Below are 21390 nucleotides of genomic sequence, written 5' to 3'. Positions count from 1 at the left end.
TGGTCAACCAAGTCTTGGTTGAATCTTACCTGTTCAACTAACAACTTTGAATAGTCTCAGTGGTTCATTACCAGCCTGCCAAATAACACTGAAGGGCAGAAATTTAATGTTAAACTAGCCTGATGAATTGGGGGGGGGCGTTGAGGTTGAGGTGGGGGGGTGGAAATCAAATGCCATTCAGTAAAGCCATATCCAAAAGCAATTATAAAGTGGGCATTCATCTGATTGGCACTGCCTTAAATGCTTAATCCAGGAGGAAATATCAAGAGACATCCCAAATGGGATAGTCTCGTGTTTAGTCTATTCCAATTCCCATTAACCAATTATTTAATACAATAAAAAGTACATAAATGTTATTGTTTTGAAGCTGAGCATTAAAAAAAACTTTGTAGCGTGACTATCCTAGAATTTAATTCACTACTTAGTAGTGTGTGAAGATTTTGAAATAGAAAGTACAAATAAGCATGTCATTGCAGCTGAAATAAAGAATGTGTATCTGTCATGACTGCAAAACTAGAACTGATCCTGTTCAATGCTGCTGTCTTTTATAATGCTCAAAGAGGGTCAGGACACCATAAAATACACCAAGTTACTGAAACATCTTTCATATAGAATTGTGACTAGTAAAATGTCGATAATTATTAGTAAAAGCTAAGGAAGGTGAAAGAATTACAGTGCCATGTGACATCATCTTAAAAATTAAACCCTGCATGTCAATGAGAAGAACTATTTTATTAGTGGCAAACTAGGATGTTTAGTCAGCCTGGTAACAGAGGCAATATTTTCCTGTCTTCTTCATTTAGGGCATTTTTATTTAACCAAGTAAGACTTGGTTAAATTGCTTTTATGTGACTAAAAGACTTTTCCTTTGGGTCTGGTCTTTTCTGACACTTTGTGGGTTCTTTCCCACCGCACTGCTTCCTCTAAATTGCATAATTGACCAGAAAGGACACCTGGGCTGGCAAGTGGAAAAAGCCTGAACTATCTCTCCCTCATTTTCTCTCCTTTTCCATCCTTTGCCTCTTCTCTCATCTCCACAGAGACAATTTAAATGCTGAATAAAGCCCCAGTTCTTAACAGGTACTTAAATTCAACCTGAGGCTGTGACTGCCACTTCATGCCGTGAATTTAAAGCAACGAATTCCTCGGGCTGTTCATGTATCTGTAGTGTATAATTCACAATATGAGCAATATCTGTTTGTAAAAAGAGGGCTATAATTACTAGACAATGGCAAAGTTGCTGTTCAATTAATGATGAAGCTGATGTTTCTGTATTCTGTGTCCATCTGTGCTTCAGACAGCAATTTACAGGTCTACCTTATTGTAAAATACCTGGTTGGAGCCAGGTAGGCATAAAGTGCCAACTATTGCTTTTAAAAATTAAACTGGTCCTTTTTTTTGGAGATAAACTGCCAACAGTTGCTTTTTTCAAATGAAACTGGCCCCCACAGATCTAAGTGTACTTGTAATCTTCTTTTTACTTAAATTCTGAACCTAGGCCTCCTACATGTGTTGCAAATGAGACCGAGTGCTCTGTTGTCATAAATTTTCATGAAATACATCTTGCAGTCTGACTGAGGCAGTACAGGGTTCCCTATTTCCACTTCTAAATTCAAAAATATTGGAGTCAAAAAAACGCCCATTATAGAGTTATCTGGAATATCCTTCTCTGCCTATGAAAATTGTGGGAAAAGCCTTTTTTAAAAATAAGTCCAGTTTGATTTTTTGCTTAGGGATTTTTTTTTCAGATGAAGAATGAAGTATTTTAATTTCAATTACATGCTTCATTGATACTTTTTCTGTAGCTACACTGAGCAGACTAACAAAAGATCTGAGGTATTGATGTATTCAATAAGATATAATCAATAATTTGATAGGCTTTTAAAAATATTGTTACTGTTGTCTTTCTGTTCAGGATCCAGACAATATCATTTTTTATCTGGAATTCATAGGAAGACATTCTATGATTTAGTAATCTCATTATCCTCAAGTTTTTTTGAAACAAATGGGAAGGTTTATTTTGTAGAATTTACATTTGCCGCATCGGGCTCAGTAACAATTCACAGAAAAGCCTGAGAAAAAGTCCCCTTGTTTTACCTGCAGTGTCTGTAACAGAAGAAGGCCTAAAGGAGGATGACAGATTAATATTGCCCTTGCTCACAGGCTGTCAGGCTGGTTTAATTATCTTAGCTGTTAAATAATACTTCTCACTGAAATTCATGGTTCAATAGGTACAACTCATTGGAGACTGTGCTCTGTGTTTGACTGAAGTTAAATAATCCGTAAAAAATAGGAGAATTTCTTCAGTGGCATTTTTTCCATGCTGTGGGATCTTTCTGCATTTAGTACAGACACATGAGAAATACATTTTCTGTGCAGAGGTGGGGATGGAGCTTCATTTTTGGAGGCAAAAATCCTGTGCCTCTACTCTCCCTGAAAGTGGGAAACCTGCCCCAGCAGCCTGGGGCTGGGCTGCTGCTGTGGCACGGCTGTAATCCAGCCTACAAGGACAGCAGATATGGGGGGACTCCTCAAGGTTCATCACTTCCAGTTGTCTGCACTTTCATGCTTCATTCCCAGTTGAAATAGGCATTTTAAGAAAACATAAAGCCGACAGCCTGATTTAATCCCCAGGGCTCAGGCCACAAGCAGCAGCCTGTGCTGTCAAAGACTTAATCAGAGCCAGCAGCTGGCCAGGGAGCTTTATTTCAGTATGTGCATGTTCTGATGGTCACTGATTGAAAACTCCTTCATTTCTGTGGGTGGTCCACCTCACTGTGAGCCTGACATACTCTTTGGGATTGTTTTATTCTTCCATCAAAAGTATACAAGTCTTCTCCCTGCTTGCATCAACATTGCAGTCTGACATTGTGTCACCAGCATGGAGAGTGCTTGAGTAAGGGGCTCTAAAAAGATCCTTTCTTCTTAAATACTGCAGGGCATGCACATCTTTCTGGCAGGTTCATGTTTTTTTAGAGATAAACCCTTCTCATACTGCATTCAATTCCAAATTCTGTCTCCATACCTAAACAATCTATTTAGATGCCTTCACCACAGGATTTGGATAGCTGAGAATTTTATTTTGTTATTTTTGATGTGGTGCTGTGATTTTAAAAGGAAACATTCCAAATGAAATAGGAGTTCAAAGAAAAGACTGACTATTCTGCCAAGTTGTTGAACTTCTTCTGTTTGCTGTGGAGTGCCAAATGTCAAACTGGGAGAGTATCTTGGGGGGGTTTTGTTTTTGAAGGTGAAGGGGGAAATTTTAGTCCAAAATACATGTCATAATGGTTAAAGTATGTAGAATATTGTAAAAGTACTTGAAGATGCAAGGCAAATCTTGCTGTATATCTGATTTTTATGAGCTCCACTGATACTATCAGATCAGTGGATTAGTTTCATACTTATTTTCCTAACTTGGTATTGACAAAGAATTCAGAAACAAGCCATTCAGAATTAAGAACTATCTTCTGGACAAAGGTTTATAAAGAATGTGTGGTTTTAACTGCATTGTGGGGGAAGTACATAGTAACTTTTGTCTGGCGTGTGTTTCAGACATCTTTTCAATTTTCTGAAAAGAAACTATTGGAAGGCTCAAGTTCTTATGAATGCAGGAGCTGGAAATAAACAAACAAACCAAAAAAGCCTTAAAATTTTATATTAAATTCTGACATCTTAACAGCGTTGCTGTTCCTTACTCAGAAAAAAGCCAAACTTGCTGCCTTCATACGCATTGAATTCTTTTCTCTCTGTTAAGACAGCTACCAGCTTGGCTTGTGATGCTGGCACTACACATGATGCAAGCATCTTGCTGATCTAACTTCTATAATCTAAGTAGTTTGAAACTAATTCAGAGAGGACAAGAGACTTTTGTTATGAGCAGGGTGAGTTCCTTCATATGTGGTGTGTAGTTCATATGTTTGTTTTTAAGTCAAGACAGTGTGAACTCCTCAAAATAAGCAGGAGAGTAAAATGCCGCCACTTAAAATCAGCCTTAAAGTGGTAAACACTGGTAAACAAAGCTGAGAATACTGGGGGTGAGGGAAAATAATTTTTGGTTTAAAAATAAATAAGCTCCTGATCCTACCGGTTCAATTTTGTGTGTGTTGGGTCTACTGATCACTGGGGGTTACAGCTCCAAAGCAAGACTGGACTAATTGAAGCATGTTCAACAGAAAAGTAACCTGAAAGAGCAAATAAAAGTTTGTAGAGCTAGAAACAAATTTGAACAGAAAGAAGAGTATTTGGACTATTATTTTTACATTCAAGTATGAGTACCATCAAGCCCTGTGTTTAACTATGGTTTATATAACTTTTCATGCTGAAATAATTTTAAATTAAGCATAAGTCTGTCAAGCTGAGAACACCATGTGAGTGTAAAGGCACAGAGGTTGAGATGGAGTTATGGCTAAGTAGGAACACTGTTGTGCACACACAGGAACTGTGATAGCAGGAAATAGTCAATAACATATCCCAAGAAGGAATCAGCTGGCCAAGTGTTTCCATAGGAAAAAAACTGGCAGGAAAGTAGCCTTATATTAAAAAAGAAGAAAACAAAAACAAATAAGGTGGAAAAGCTTACTTTGGTGTTTCCCTTTTTTTCCCACACTTGAGAAAGAGAACAGTTATTAACATTTGGTTGAAAAACAGGGGTTCTGGCAGCCAGCCAAAGGCAGCCCTGCTGTGAAAACATTTCTGTGGCTGATACAATACCTTATGGTAACCACTGTCTTCAGCAAGGAGTGCTCTACAGCAGGGTAGCACAGTACCTGTTTTATTGCTGATGTGTTTCAGCTATTGTAAACATTTTTCCTGAAGCAGTTCTATTAAAGAAGCATTTTGCTGTACTATTTCTGTTTCTTCCTCCATTGTTTCATCCTCTATACAGCTCATCATCTTGCCTGGGACCTCTGCATAGAACTTCAGTGGACTTCTGGTTTGACTACCAACGTCAGGCTTCCTTTAGAATCTCAGGTTTCCTTTATCACTTGCTCTAATTCTTTCTCCCAGCCAATAAACTTACTGGGGTGTGAATTATTCCATGTGTATTTTTTGTTCTCCAGAAAGGACAACCTGCCTTCTTGTATAATAACAAACTTTATATAAAGAGTAATTGTATCTAGAGATTACCATCTTCTGAAGTAGATTTTTTTTTTTTTTGCTTTTGGTGTATTTGTGTTCCAGGCAGATTCTTTTTTCTAAATTAAGAATACAATCTAATGTAACTTCTATTTACTTATTTTGTAAGGCCCTAGACTGTATCAGCATCTACTTTATTATAACCATTAGATGAAAAGCACTTTTCTGTTGAGGAAAGTAGCTCCCACAGCCCCTCACTGGACTCACAGCCTGGAAGCCTCTGCCCATGCTTCCATGATAAAGGATGAAGAGACAGTTCTCTTTGAAAAGTGGCAGCCTGCAGTAGAAGGGACATGGATAATTTTGCATTCTTTTCTTAAGTCACTGTGTAGGCCATAATACAAGTTTGAAGGCTGGCCCCAGTGCCCCATAAGACCACAGCTAAAAGTCCCATTTCTTCATGCAGACATGTGCACGAGTGTCTAATCCTGTTTCACAAGAAAAAAAAAAAAAAGAGAAATGATGTGATACTCCTGTGTTGCCCTGAGGAAAAATTTTGTGGACATGGCTTCTAATCCCTAGAACTGAAGTGAGTCTGTCTTGGAAACTTCAGCACGGTTCCAAGAGAAGTGTCATCCTAGGTAACAGTGGTTTCTTTCCAAGACACTTGTTCCTCTGGGTACAGTTGCTATTTGTAAGTGATTCAGACTAATGTCTCATAGTCTGCAGGAGCCTTCAGTCCTGACACAGGGCAGCTGTGCTAACCTTGCTTTATCCTCGGGGCTTTGGGGCAAGGCAGCTCTGGGACTCATTGGTGTCACTGAGTTTTAGGCCTCCGTGTCACAGGGATGATACGGCTCTTTTTGAGATGGGAATATGTGATGCAGTGGATATTCTGGTGTTGGGTATAGTAGCTTTTGATGGACATTCCACCATAAATTAGAATAAATTAGGGGGAATTGATTTGTGATTTAAAGCCATTGAATTTTCCCTCAGTGGCAAAGCTGGCGTTCTCTCCAGAGATGGCAATTCATGTCTCCTTTCAGAGACATGAAGCATATTTCAGTAAGTACACATTACATAACTTGTCCCACATTTCTTTCTCTTTTTAGTATCCCAGTTTGTTATGAAAAATTATGCTCCCATTAATCATTATAGCCACTCATATTTTTCTGTGAAAATAAATCACCGTCCTCTGCCCTTCCTGCACAGGAACATATTTAAATCAAAACAAGGATATGTCCACGATTGGTTCAGGGAAGGGAGTGTCGGCTAATGTGGCTTTGCTGCTGCAGAAGGATGAAAGCAGGATTTGTCTCTGTACTCAGTGGATTGCAATGCTGTGTGGTAGTGTCACTTGCCAAATAAGATTTCCCCTTTAGCACATGCAGAGCTCGGCTGAACGTCAGTGGAAACTGCGAGCACTCAGCACAGGGGCACCTGCGGTTGGGTCCTGAGGGGAACATTGAACCCTCTTTTGTTTCTCCTGCATATGAAAACATTTGGGCTGGCAAAGCTAGAAAGCATCTATACTACTGGGAGAAACCAGCAGGCCTCTAAATTCCTGATTTAGGTAGTCACCAGCTTTATTGAGACTGTTTTTAGAAAGCATTTAAATCGAGATGTCCAAAATTGCATATGCAACACCACATTCAAGCTTCAGAGCAGGGGGCTGATTTTAAGACATTTAGGCATTTACTGTTTTCAGATCTCAAGGCTTTTGCAAAGTCCTTTTTATTTACATGCTTTGAACATGAATTTAGGGACCTACCTTATCCAACAGTGTAAATATAGAGGCTAGGCTATTTTTAGACTTCACAATGTGATACTGGGCAAAAGGACTTTTGAAGCAGAGATTGCTGGTTACCAAACCACAAACCTGGACCTACATTTTTCAGTAACTGTCTGCTTCTCTCTATTCAGGATATGTGAAGCCTTGGAGAGTAAGTTAAAGGCTGTAGATGTAGATGATTCTCAGGGAACAGATCCTCTCTTGGGATGTCAGTTCCTCCAGAGAAGAGGTCTGAGGAAAATTCACCCTTAGGACAGACTGAGTTTTCTTTTAGAGTATATATAAGATGTTATTTCTGTATTACTTGTACAAGGAAAATCAGTTCCTTATTTGGCCTCTGAAGAGACAGAAATTTACTTTGGTCTTCTGGAAGACCACAATGCTGTATTTTGGAAAATGAATATACAATACAAAAAAGACAGAAATTTTAGTGCAAAATGAATCAGATTCATTCGGACGATTGACTACTTAGAAATTAAGCTTTTCTGCTGACCTGTTCAATTTTGGCTGAGAAATTAAGTCCTTTCATAGTGAAGGTAGCAGAAGTAAAGAAGTCATCCAAATAAACTCTGGTCATCTTCAGAGCTGACAATCCTGTGACCAAAGCAATGGATGTTCCCTTTGCAATCATGCAATATTTGCTGACCTTATAGGCATTGGGTGTCAGTTAACAGCCAGGCTTGTGAGGCAACCTGGATGTGTTTTAGGAGCCTTCAGATATTATTTGTTGAATAAAGTCAGAGAATGATTATTTATTAGTAAGGGAATAGTCCTAAAACTCTAAGTCTGCCTCTGGCATTTGTGAAAGTTCTTCTCTGGGTGTTTTTCACAGGCAGACTCAGTATTAGCAGAGAAGATGTAGAGTGTATTGCTGTTGTAATTTTTTTCCCAATAATCAGAAATGAAATGTAGACCTCACTTTAAGATTATAGTCTGGCTGAACTTGTTTTCTGTTTGGTGCTTTCATTATCAAAGACGGTTCAAAGTTTCTCTCTTGTCACTGTTAATTTTGCTGAGGAAAAATACGCCCACCACCAAAGTAGTCTCCTTGTGGGAAAAATCCTCTTGGAAGAAATTCAACACCATTGTCACCATTGAAACAACACAAACTATCAGTTTGATTTTGGGGCATTTTTTCCTCTGTTTCACATGTAGGGAACTGATTTCGGCATTCAGCAGTGCAAATTGTTAGCAACCATCTTTAGTGAATTTTCCCTAAATGGTAGTGATGTTGCTGTTCTGCTTTGAGGCATTTCCACTGTTTGGTATTTTCTGGTGCACCCATTAACTTTGAAGTTAATTAGAATACTTCATGGCTGAAATGTAGAAAGCCTGTAGTTCAGCAGATGTTCTTTCTATAAGTTAGCACAAAAGTGGTGAATTAGAAGTAGTATTTCTTTGTTGCTGTGTCATCAAGACATGTCATGACCTTACCTTTCAAAAATTTGAACACTGTTTCCAAACCCATTTCAAAGGCTCTGCTAGTCAATGAAACTGAATACAGCATCTTTAACTTAGGCAAGAATAAATTTTAAAACTTTCACATGTCGCAGTTGCTTTTTACCCCCAAATATACCTATCAATTTGACCCTTTTAAGTGCAAAATATTTCCATAGTTTTCATTGTGTGGAGCACATCTACTGTACTACTGTGCACGTATTTTAGGGATAATATCTGTTTGTGATTAATTCTTGGCATTTTTCCCTTTTTTTCCCCTTTAGCTGTTATTGGAGTCATGCAGAAAAGATCAGAGAGCAGGTTGCCACAGAAAGGAAGTATTTTACAGGATATTTGGAATATACAATCAATTTACAATGGTTGGACACTATTCTTTACCATGTGAGCAATGGTGTTGGAAGTAATACTTGCTGGGTTACACCATCATCAGTCTGCCCCTTAAATTTTTTTAATAAAAAGTAATTTTCTGCTTCCAATTAATTGTGACCTCACAAAGCTCTTAAATACGAAGAATCAAAGGCCAAGTTTTGATCCATAGTTCCATCTTTGCAAGAAGAATTATTTTAAAATGGGAGAAGGAATATTTCACTCCTGAAATGTGCTGTATTTTCTCTTAATGTTGCTCCCATTTCTTTCTTCACAGATTCACTTAGTTTAGAGGCATTCCATGACTAATGGGATTGCTAGATGATTAGCAGCAAACAAAACTCCTACCATCTCATATTTTCCCCTCTACAAGAGTCCAGCCATGCCATAGATATTTTCCATTCTTACTCTTGATGTTCTACAGATGTGGAATTAAAACTCCTCGCACTGTATGGGAATGCATTGTGGAATTAGACATGTGTGTTTTACCCTCCTGAGTAATTTCTCCATTACTTGAGCTGCCCTAAATGTGGGCATTGTGCTCAGTGGAGTAACACTTGCTGTACCAACACCTTTATACTCCTTAATTCAGATAAAGCTTATCTGTCAAATCAAACAGAAGCTGCCAACATTTGCAGCTTAATTGCTTTTCCAAATTCCTCTTTCACTTAGAACAGTGAACAGAGCTAAAAGAAACAAGAAACTATTGTTGGCAAAGGTCTGGAGTTGTGTTTATAGTTCCATCCCCCTCAAAAAACATACTGCAAGAGTAAAAATCATTGGTGGAGGAATTAAGGCTCTTTGGAGAGTAAAACTTCCAGAAATGTGCACTCAGAATTGCACTAGGAATAAAAGATATGTATAGTATATTATGTACACACTTAAATACCAAGGCTGAAGGTTTTTTCCCAGGGATGGATTTATCTTTATGCTATGACATTTGATTTAGAGCAAATAGCCATGCTCTGGTGCAATAGGAAAGAAGAGACATGGATGGGTGATTAGGGATGACAGATCCAATATTTTTGCTGTTCTCCCTGAATTGTGTTTATGGTTAGAACTTAAAGTAAACAGCTATTTAGCACTGCCATGAAAGTGGATGGTAACTTGGGCCTGTGTGGCAAGGAAGCTGTAAACAAAGTGTGTGTGACTTTTGCCTGTGCACATAATGCATTTGAATCATGCCAACTTCCTTGTCTTTCCCCCAGAGACTATGCCTCAGTATCTTACATGGAAATCACTGCAGCTGGTGGTCACGTAATCACACGAACTGACTCTACATTTGTTCATTACCTTTAGGGTCATCCTTGCCACTGTGCATTCAAGGAAGATTCTTTAGCAGTGCTTGTGTTGCTTTCTGTTTGTGTACTTTCTGTCTCTCTTTTCCAGGAGGTTTCTGTTTCCAGGAGTTAGTATTGCTAGTCGATTAGCAGAGATGTTTTTTCTTTAAGCTTTTTGTCCATAAAGTACTTTGTCTGCACACTGATTTTATCTACATTTATTGTTATGCCACCTGCTAAGAAGAAGTTAATTGTTAACTCCACTTTGTTGAGAAAGAAGTGGCAAGTAGGTCAAGTTTTGCTTACTCATTTTAAAACTAATCACAGTTTCTTATTTATGCAGTTTTCAAGGAGGCCCTAGAGAAACTCTTGCACCATCTGTCATAATTTTTCATGTGTGTCACCTTTTCCCCAGGTTAATGGAAGTGACTCCTGACATAAACATGCCTTCATTTGGTGCCTTTGAGTATGGCTGAGCCATTCTTTTCCCTTTAGTGGCAGGGTTGATCCCCTTAGTAGCAGCTGAGTGTACGTTTTACATTACTGTTGGGACAGATACGGAAACAATATGCGCTCCTTAGTAACAGACATCAGACTGAAGACATTGCCAGTGGTGATTTGGCAATAGCTCATGGGTAGGCTCATGATTTAACAGGAACTTAAGATTTGGTTCCTTTGGATGGGTTTTGTTTGCCTTGTTACAGAGTTTAGGTGAGACTAGCATGGTGACATGGGAGAAGGCAGGGGCTTCTGTTATGGTAAAAAATGTGGACTCCCCTTTAATTCTGATATTTTAAACTAATCCTTCTACTGCCCTTTGAGGTTAATCTCTGTTCACTCAGCTGTGGTTACTATGAGTAAACAGCTCCAAAGCCTTACATTCTCTGTCATGGGATTTGGTGAATTTTGTCTGGCAGTCTGGACCATAACTTGATCTGTCTCTTGAATTACTAGATTGTTTCTTCAAAGGACCTGGAGCTCCCTTCCTCTTCCTTTTCTGAGCTGTAAGAATGTAATTGTGCTGCTTGTGAAGTATGCATGACTGCTATAAATAACCAGTGGATTATAGGTGAAGGTAAGAGCCAGGAATGTCCCCATCCAAGTGCAGCACTGCCATTGCCCCAACAGCCTTGGGCAGTGCACGTGTTCTTTCCATTCCAGGTTCTCTTCCATTGGTAAAATGAGATAATGACATCTGTCCACCCCGTGCTGCTGAGGTCAGGAGTAATAAACTACAGTCTGTGTGAGACTCATTAAGCAATGCCTCCTCTATCATCTGATTTAGCTCAAACTTTAAAGTTTTATGGCATTTGAGTTCCAGTGGACTGCTGATAATGACACTGCTTGGTGTCTGGCGTCCCCACAGATCTCTAACTGTGCCACGGTTGCTCTGTTGAAACAGAGGCTTTGTCAGGGAGAGCAAATAGTATGGATTGTATGGATTGTGTACCATTGCCCTCTGTTGGACAGCACTAGGCTTAGTCCAACCTCTTGTCGTCCTTTGGGCTTGCAAAACTTCAGAGCAATAAACCTGATAATGTTGTGAAAGTAAGCTTGAAGTGTTTAGTGACAAACTGACCATCCTTGTTCCAGAGATTGCACCAGTCCCTAAAATGCAGAGGGAAATAGAAGTTTGAAAACCTACCATGTCCTAGAATGTCCCAGAATTTTTCTGCTTTACTGGTAAAACATGATTTTATTTTTTTCCCTCCTGCTCTCTGCCTACCTCACATCTTCTGTGGCTTGTGAGCTTTCTGTGTATATGTAGGTGAGTGTTCAATATAATGTATTTCCTGTATTTAGTTTAGCTATGGTTTTTCAGGAAGTTTGTATACTTTGTCAAAAAGTATCATGTATTTCATACACACTGTAGTATCTGCAAGAGACGGTGAATAATGGCAAGAATTTAAAACAGGGAAGTAAAAATATGAAAGGTATAATCAAATTATTATCTGAGGGGGAAAGAAATGACAAAGTTTCTTGGAAGTGCCCATAATCCTCATTGTGGTTGTGAACTTAGTCCTAACTACTTTTGTGTTCTCTGCCCTCCAGTACACAGTTTATGGCAGAGCATTCTGAGCAGTAGAAATTATTATAAAGGTCACAAGGAAAAACAAAGCTACTGTTGCTACTGTCTGAATGTTATCTGTTTGGATTGCTCTCCAAACCTGTACTCATGCTGCTGTTCATTTGAGGTTACATGCAGAGCAGTCACATCTAACTCCAGTAATAACCATCCAAAACACAGTGATCTGTATCTAATTCTGCTGGGTAAACAGCAGCTTATTAAAGTGTAGGAAGAGATGAGTGCTGGCCTGTTCCTTTGAGAAGCTTCAAGCTGATTTTGAAAAAGCATCTGCCTAAACTTCCATAACTTTATGGCTCCCAAAATAACAACAATCATCTCTTCACTGTCCTTGGGTGTTTTTTCTGGTCTGTTGATGATCCATTTCTCAAGTACAGAATTATCCAAACAGACCTCTGCAAGCCTAGGTGAGTTTGGAGTGATGTAAGGCTATGCCTGGGGTCCTGGGATCCAGTCCACCTATTTTAGGCATTTATTTGAGGATGGAGTTACTTTCTTTTTAAAAATGCCCCTTCACACTGGTTATACAGGAGGCCAAGACAGCAACTTGAGCCTCAGCACAGTCCCAGCTAACTCTCCATAATTCTGCACATGAGTGAGCGAGTTCCTAACAGAAGATAACATTTAAAAATCTGATTATTGCCATAGTGTTTTGTCGATCACATTTTGTAATTCTGCAGGCTACAAAAATCTACAGAACTGCTGACACCAATTCAGTGCTTGTAAATTTGTTGTGTTTTGTGGTGCTACATATTTCTGTGTGAGATGGAGTCTTTGCCCTGCTGGCATAAGTGGTAAATTAGTCAAGTTCCTGTTGATTTAACTGGTAACAGGATTCTGCTCCACGTGTTCCAAGGAATTCTGTTGCCCTGTTTTGTTCTTGGTGTTTCTTTGAAATGTGGGTTTTCTCAGGGCATACTGATTCAGTAGGAAGATTTATTAATTTCTACACTAATATTTTTATTTTATTGCCACATGGAAAATCTCTTGGGGTTTTATATTGCCAAAGGAAGTAAAGAATGGTGAACTCCACAGAAAATAATCTTGAACTTTCACAAAATGATGAAATTATGTGCATCTGTGGTGGGGAATTTCTTGGAAACTGTAAAAGTTACCAATATTGATCATCTTCTTCAAAATATTATGTTTTGCATACAAGTAATTCTCCAGGGAGCTTCAAGTCCTGTGTTTCTATACAAGCCATTTTATAGGCCATATATTTGAATTTAAATATAAACTGTTTTGAAGAGATCTAAAAATCAGAGTAGCTGATGTGCACCTGATCAAAACTGTTGTTTATGCTCATAAGCCTTCCTGATAGAAAAAAACCCCAAAACATTAGAAATACCAGAGTTAAGAATATGCTGTCTTTATATTGATTCTTATTTTTCAAAAATTACTGACTTTTTGAGGCTAAACCCAAGCACATCCATTGATATCAGGAAGTGACTAATTAAAATGAAAATTACTTTGGAATTGTTAATAATATAAAGAGTGGCAATTGTTTTATAGCTGCCACAGTTCTGTGAGGTTGTTCATGCTAGGAAACTCTACCAATACATCTATTATTATTTAGAACTCTGTAAAGCTTCTTATTTTCCATTTTTGCCTTGGGCAAATTCTGCTTGTCTACAGCCTGGTTTAAATTATTTACAACATTTAACATTTTTTGTCCAGCAATTAGCATATCTTTCCTTTAGTTTCCTTATTTATAGGGAAAAAACTAGTCATGAACCTCTTCAGTATTTAGACAAAATTACCCTTGGGTTTTGATTTACTTTAAAGATAAAATTAGATCTGGAGGTTTATCAACACCTTCTTTTTGATACGTGTGTCAGTGTATTGGAACCTTCCAGCTGTTTGAACTGCAGCGCAGCACAGAATGTTCTCCATGAGCATCTGTTAATTGGCCATTACCTTTCTTCCTCCACAAACACCCCACAGCTTCGTGTGCACGCACACAAACGCTCCCGAGGTCATTTTGTTTTGAGTGTGAATTACTTGAGTCCTTTTTTGGGACTGAAAATGTGTGAACAAACACCAGACATTTTCCAGCATCTTGAGTGCTGTTTCTGACTCAGCAGCAACACAAGGCTTCTTTTTAAGGTCCAGTAATATACCCAGGGAACAATTTCAAAGCACAAATGTTCAGTTTGAGGAAAACCAGACACTGGCCTGGAAATGTCTGCCTCTCTGGACTTAAAATTCCCCATTCCATCAGCCTCACATTCAGTAAGGGAGAAATCTGCTACACTGGAGTCATTTTAAATGCTCTTAAGTGTTGATGAATGCACCAGAAAATCGAGGGCATTCCAAGAAACCCAGGGTACATTCTCTGCACAGTGAAACATCCTACAAAACCTATGACTGTTCCCCTGGCAGGGAGATTTTTAATCTGTTGCCAATTACAGGACTCAAGGGAGTTATGTTAAAATGCGAGTGTGGCTTATGCTTCCTTTCTTTATGATGTATTTTAGAACTTACCAAAGAATGGAAATGTAGCTGTGGAAATGAATAGTACTGGCTCTCTTATAACCTTGTAAATCCTTTGTAGAGCAAAGCTCTTAAAATGCTATTGTGGAGCTTTTTCAGTTCCCTGAGTTTTACATGCATTAATCATTTTTCTTGTACTGGGGACAAAATACTGCTTGCTGTACAAATGCAAAAACTGCTTTGGGATTCATTTCATGTGTATAGTGAAAATCTGATCTGACTTTCCTCAGCTAGATTGTATATGCTGGCCTTATTTCCTGAAGAGCTATTTATCCAAATAGCCTTCCTAGTGTACAGACTGGGTTCACAATTTATTCACAATATTTATTTCACGCTTGAACAGTAAGTTTCAAACAATGAGAATACAGCAGTGTACAAGGAACTAAACAGAGGGTTAGGTGCAAGTAAAGTAGACAAGTACAGTAAGTAGATTTTAGTTGCAGATTTTTGTGGTTGGGCTGAAAATGTTCAAACAATAAAAACTGTTCTGTTTGTATTATGTAACCTGGCTAGATTGTACTTCACTGTGTTTCCTTCCCCTGCTTAGTCAGTATGGAAATGAAATTCCACTAAATTTGATAAGTTGCCTTTTGACCTGATACTGATTTAAGCTTCTAGAAGCTCAGACCAGCACGAGGTCACTGACAGGCAAAGTCAGTGAGTCTAAAAATGGTGCAGAAAAAAAGAGATTAGGCTTTACTTGGGTTCAGATTATTTAAACAAACAGAAAAGAATTTAGGGAAAACAAAATTGTTTCTCATCTGATTGGTCAAATCACTTTATTATGTGATACAATTTACATCGCTGGCATGCACTGTCAAATAAAGTGTCCTCTGCAATGAGCAAAAGTCTTTAGAAGTGAAAAGTCTTCTATAAAGATAACACAGTCTCTTGCTACTAGGCAGAAATGCAGTGTAAATAGATATTTGGTTGTGTTAAAGCACACCAAAATGAAAACAAACTATGAACAAGATTGTGAACATCATCATCTAACATAACTAAGGAAACTAATTTTCAATTATATTGTGTATTCAAATGCTCTGCATGTTAACAGAGACACCTCTGAGGGTGAGCACAAAGCCAATGATTTAAAATATCAAGGGAATATTTTCCTCACATTTACTGAGCAGATCTGTGCATTCAAAAGCAAATGTATGAAATACTTGCATTAATATATTCAGAACTCACACACAACAGTCACAACTATTTTATAGAAAGATGCTTTGCTAGTGGAGTAACGGGGTGAAGGACAGAAGGTGAAAAATGCGGTGGGGTCCTTCTAAAGCTCTGATGCATTAATATTTCATTTACTGGTCTGGTCCTGCTGCTTTCTTTGAAATCACTACATGATCTCAATCTGGATTTAGCCTGATTTCCTTCCAAACAAGGCTATGTGATCTGTCTGCATGCCTGCCCTCAGGTCTGCCCTCCCATTAATAACTTCAAAATTGTTTATTAGCTCCATTTCTCTGCAGCACAGAAACAGATCTCAGAGACAATCCATTGCCCACAGACTTTGTAAAAATAGACGGTGTCGGGGAGGCCAGATCCACTTCCCAGTGTTGCTATTGAGGGAAATGCTGCACTGGGAAGTCATTCCATATTAGATAGGGGAGAATCCACATGGGAAAGAGAGCTAGGAAATCCTCAGCAGGAGGAAAAAAAGAAATCTGGAGTAGGTCATATTAAACACCCAAATTAATCTATGATATGATACAAAGTTACATGAAACTCCAGCGTCAGGGATTATCATGTTCACAGAAGTACTCAGAGATTAATTCCTGCTCGTGAAGAGAATGAAATTATAGGGCTGCACAGTTTTTGTTCTAGGGGAGTTGACAGAAAGTCAGTGATCCTGTCTGAAACTCTTCACTTCCATGTTTGTTGCCTATTTGCGGTGGGGAGTTAGGGCTTCATCCTAGAGAATCTTTTCCTGTAAAGCCATGTGATCACAGCATTAAAGCCTTTCCAAGATCACTTGGTATCATAACTTTTATTGCAATATCAACATTTAAAAACACTTTTGGCAATTTTTAATTGCATGTACCTTAAAATTAAGCACACATTTTCTTCTGATAGATGCATGACCTCAGAATTCACACCACTACTTTCAATGGGAATGTAAAAGTTAGGTGTCCAATTCTTAGAATTAAAATAATGGTGTTGGGTAAAAATATGCTTTAATGCAAACTCATTAATCTGTTTTTCTTTCTAATGACATAAAGGAAACAGTTAAAAGCAGAAATCTGAACTTGGCCTGGAAAGAGGAACATGTTTTGCTATGGTAATATGGACCACAGGTCAGCAAAATATGTAAGAAGCATGCACTTTTCAGAATGTAGGCCTTCTGTGAAATGCATTGCATTGGTACTTACTGAATATCTAAGGCCTTGGTGACCTTGAACTATAGATTTCACTGAATTTCAATTTGATTTATAATTTAACTGAAATTAAGTCAGGATTTGGCATGTACTTCCAGGGCAATAGGTTTAGCTGTGAGGATAAGCCCTCAAGGCTAAGGGGACTTCCACAGTCCCACTGGTGGAATATTCCCAATTGTGATAGAAGGGGACATAAAGTGACTCTGCAGAGAGACATCTATTTTTGCCTGTGTCACAGGAAAAATTACTCTGATTATATGCATATATAACTCTGAGGTGCAAAGCTTATTTTCAGGCATATCATGGCAGCCTTGTTCATGTAATTTTTCTAAATCACTTTTTTTTTTTTTTTGGAAATTCATATTATGAAATAAATCTGTAAAGTGCTATAGCATATGATCATATTCTAAAAGTTTACCACTCTCTCATCTTCATTTCCTGACTGGTCAGAAAGAACAGTTGAATTTTAGGGAGACTTCTGTTTGGATACAGAATTTCTGCCAACTTAAACTCATTAAGGCTATATTTTTTCCTGTAATTATTTGCTTTTAGGGGAAGTTCCACCTCAACTGAACTTGGATTTCATTTTCCTTTCTCCTTCATTTTATAATTGCTCTAAGTGAAAATTCTTTGCAGATGGGAATTTTTTGTGCTATATTTTTTCTTGCTGCATATGTGTTTTAGTTTTTTCTAATTGAATCCCTTCACTCACAGTGACAGCCTTACTGAAACTAAGGAGAGTTAATAGTGCTGCTGCAGTAATTTCAGCTGACTGTGCTTGACAGATCCTTCAAGAATTCCTAACAGAATAAGGAGGATTGACAACATTTCGTAAAACTCGGGGTGTTCATTTAATGCTTTAACAACACCTAAACTACCCAGGAAGCCTGGAATACATACATTTTTAGCCACATATTTCTATTGTTTAAATAAGCTGCAAATGCAAGGAATGTCTCACCAGCAAAAATTACTCAGCATTCCTTCAGATCCATCAGCATCATTTAGGTATAACCAACCACCCAAATATTTGCTCCTAGACTCACACCCTGCACCACATATCAGGAACCCTCTGCCACATGCCAGCTTCTAGAGCAGGAACTGTCCTTGCTAAACAACTTATCTATGTCTTCCCAACTGAGGATACAACTCAAAAGCTTTCTAAACATTAAGCTACCTTAGAAACACAAATAACTGCCCAGCCAGTTGGATTACCAGGAACTGGAGCAGTAAATGCTCAGCAAATAGTGCATTTCACAGAGAAATAAAGGCTGTTCAGCCTCTGAATTGTTTGATAGTTAATTACAAAAATATCTTGCAATCCAGTTTAAATACACTCCTCATGTCTTTTGTTGTTCAAGTATCATGGTATTGATCTCTATTAACAATGCCTCTCTTCCTGGTGTTTTGACATTAATTACGAGATGTAAAACTTCATTGGAACTGTCTTGAAATCTATCTGAAATGATTGCCTGTGTATGATTTCCTGTATCTACATATTGTGGTGTTTCAGGTACCATTGCCACAAATGTGTTTTAACTGTTGCCATAGTAAGAATATTCATGGCATTACTTTCTTAACTCATTATAGAAATGCAGTAAAAAACCATATGGCAAATAAGCCAGTGCTTCAAAGTCTTCCACTTCCATTAGAACTTTTGCAAATCTGACTATATTTAGTAACTTAGAACTCATGCCTAACATACTCAGAAAACCTGCAAGATCCTGTAAAATACTTCTTGGTTTTAAAATGCCCTTATTTTACTTTTTTTTTTCACATTAGCTTAACTGCAAGCATTTTTGCTGTCACTTTGTACATCCTTGCTAGATTTTTGCATCGAGTACATGGATTGCCCCACTTTCATCTCCCCCCTCACCCCAAGAAATGCATATTTTTGCCTTTTGACAAACAGAACAATCTTAGGTGTAAAATGAGTCTATTCTAGAGGCTGCTAGCGCTGCAGTCATGTGAAAACTGTGCTCCATTCAATTTTGTCTCCTCGTTTTTTTACTTCAGATATCACCAGGCCAGCAAGAAACTTTCCTTCTCCAACTCATATCTTAGGGCTTGCTGAGCTGGAGGAAGGGAAAATGCCCCAGGCCCTTCAGCTGCTCATGTTGGACGCCTCCATCCCCTTGGCTGTGGATTGTAGTTTGAATCAGCTGTTGACAAGCAATAGTCAGACCTGGAATCCATGGACATTATATCGGGATCCATTGTGGAGCGCTGAGTGCAGTAGGGATACTGCAGCTTAGGGCCAGCCTGCGGGGCACTTGGGGCGGACAGGGAGCTTTTTTGGGGTGACAGAACCCCTGATTGCTTCCCTCCCAGTGAGGCTACGCTACCACTCGGGGCTGGGGGCTCGTAAGCAACTTTAAGTTTCCATTCATCTGGTGGCTCAGGAAGCGTTTTCCTGCGAGCAGCCGACACCACGTTAGCAGCAACGGATTCCTGCATGCTTTGGGGGCCAAAAGCTTCATCCACTAGGCCAAGGGGAGATCTGGCTGCTGCTTCCCAGGGAGTCAGTCTCTTGCCAGGCTTGTCAGCTGCTGTGTCTGGCTTGCTGAAGTAGTCAGGGGCAGGCTGAAATACAAGAGGAGAAGTGGGAGACATGGCTCGAGGGATGAATGAGGAAGGTCTCCCAGGAAGCGATAGTGAGCGGCCACTGCTCCTTCCCTAGGAAAACAAAATACCAAATACAGTTATTAAGCAGCAAGAAAGGAAGATCCTTCTCTTCACTTCCAAACTGGAACAAAAGACACTGAAGGGATGTGACATTCTGGCAGTCCCTTTTTATGTCTATGGGTATCTTTTAGAACTTTAATTTACTGGAAAGAAAGGAGGCAGAGAAAGAAACAGGAACAAAGACACAGCAAATTGAATTTTTGAGGAAAGCAAGCAGACCAAAGAGAGACTTTTACTGAAAAAGTACAGTGGCATTGGCAACTGTGCAGCTTTCCCACTACTTAGCTGGTGTGCCTTGCTCTGAAAAGACCATTCTTAATGCAGAAGGGAGTTATGTTGTGACAGTTCTGTGTGTGTTTACAAGATTCTTTCTAACATTAGGCACAGCCTAATTTATTTGATAACAGGCTCTGTCTAGGACATCTGTCCAAGAACGTATCTTTGGCCATCTCCTTTTAAGAAAGGCTTTTCTTACTCAAAAATTATTAGACTGATCCCAGTTTTCTCTTTTTGGGGCACAAAAGTGAGCACAAGCAATTAGAGGCGTTAATGCAATCATTCACTTAATACCCTTACATGACACTACTTTTGGCTTCTTTAAAAGGCAATGCCCTCGGAATTTCAGTACATTCCGACCCACTTATAGGAGCAATCCATTCATTTTTGACAAATCCTAATCTTCTTAGTAATGCAGCACTTTGAAACAGAAACTGTGTTTGTGAGAAGGTTCTGCTGCAGCAGCCATTTGGCAGCGCACAAAGCAGGTACAGCCTGTCCCCAAGCCAGACCTGCTCTCTGTGTCACACAAATTACCTTGTTCTTACAGTTTCTACAAATGTGAATCCTAAACTCACTGATTCACACTCATTGATTCATGTCCTCAGGCTTAAATTACTTTAATTCTGAAATCTGCTCTGAAATTCCTGGCTCTTTTTGCCAGAGACTTTGCTAGAATTTACTCTGAATGACATTGCCCTGCATTCCTTTTCCTAATGAGCTTCCCAAACTTAAATCACTGTAAGCATGAACTACAGAGCAGCTAACCAGGTGTGTGATCATTCAAAATATAGCTGATCTAGCAAAGACTCACATAGAAATGTCACATTTTAAATTTTTCTGCCACAGGACTTTGGTGCACTTAAAAAACTTGAACGACCACTGCTTCAGGTTTTAAATCATGTTGTAATATCAGCCTTTTGTATGAGAGATGGAAACTGAGGAAGAGACTTCAGATTTCATAATTTTCAGTTAGTTGGGTCATACTTAGCCTGAATCTCTTTTAAAAAGTGTAGTGACACTCAGAGGTTATGTCATGAGAGTTTTGACAAGTTTCACAACTGATGCTTTATGACAGGACTGTCCTGTCATCTCTTAGCTATGATCAGCTATTTCCAGTTTGCATTTTCAGAGAGAAAACTCCCCAACATTATCAATCCCACCCACACACCCCCCTATGTTAGAAAGTAATCAGATAACCCAAACCACAAGAAATTAGGTGGTTATTAAGAATATAAAGCAATTAAGAAGATAAGGTCATAGAGAGGGATGAAGTAGTTGATCAAACAGGCCCACCTCATCAGTCTACTGGTGTAAGCTCCTCTCAGGAGAGTTCTACTGCACAAAAGTTCCCCTTTTTCAATGGAAATATCTGTTCAAAGCCCTGTGAGTACTTTGTAGGTTTTCAGAGATGCAGAGAGAAATGATACTGTTTAAACAAGTGTTGGATAAGATATCTGTCTTTTCAAGACCTTTAGATGAAGATACTGTTGAGTC

The 21390-nt window shown here is 38.8% G+C and overlaps 1 protein-coding gene across 1 annotated transcript in view; it reads right to left on the bottom strand.

Moving 5' to 3' along the window:
* Positions 1 to 14857: 14857 nt before the first annotated feature.
* The window catches only part of SYNPO2 (synaptopodin 2), a 79796-nt gene continuing 73263 nt past the window's right edge, over positions 14858 to 21390 (bottom strand). The window contains exon 5 of the mRNA XM_063157021.1: positions 14858 to 19608. Coding sequence (XP_063013091.1) covers positions 19045 to 19608 — 564 coding nt within the window. The 3' untranslated portion in view covers positions 14858 to 19044. The remainder of the gene's footprint in view (positions 19609 to 21390) is intronic.

Source organism: Melospiza melodia, chromosome 5, assembly GCF_035770615.1.
Source record: "Melospiza melodia melodia isolate bMelMel2 chromosome 5, bMelMel2.pri, whole genome shotgun sequence".
In the NCBI taxonomy this organism is placed as follows: domain Eukaryota; kingdom Metazoa; phylum Chordata; class Aves; order Passeriformes; family Passerellidae; genus Melospiza; species Melospiza melodia.
This window is presented reverse-complemented; position numbering and strand designations above follow the sequence as displayed.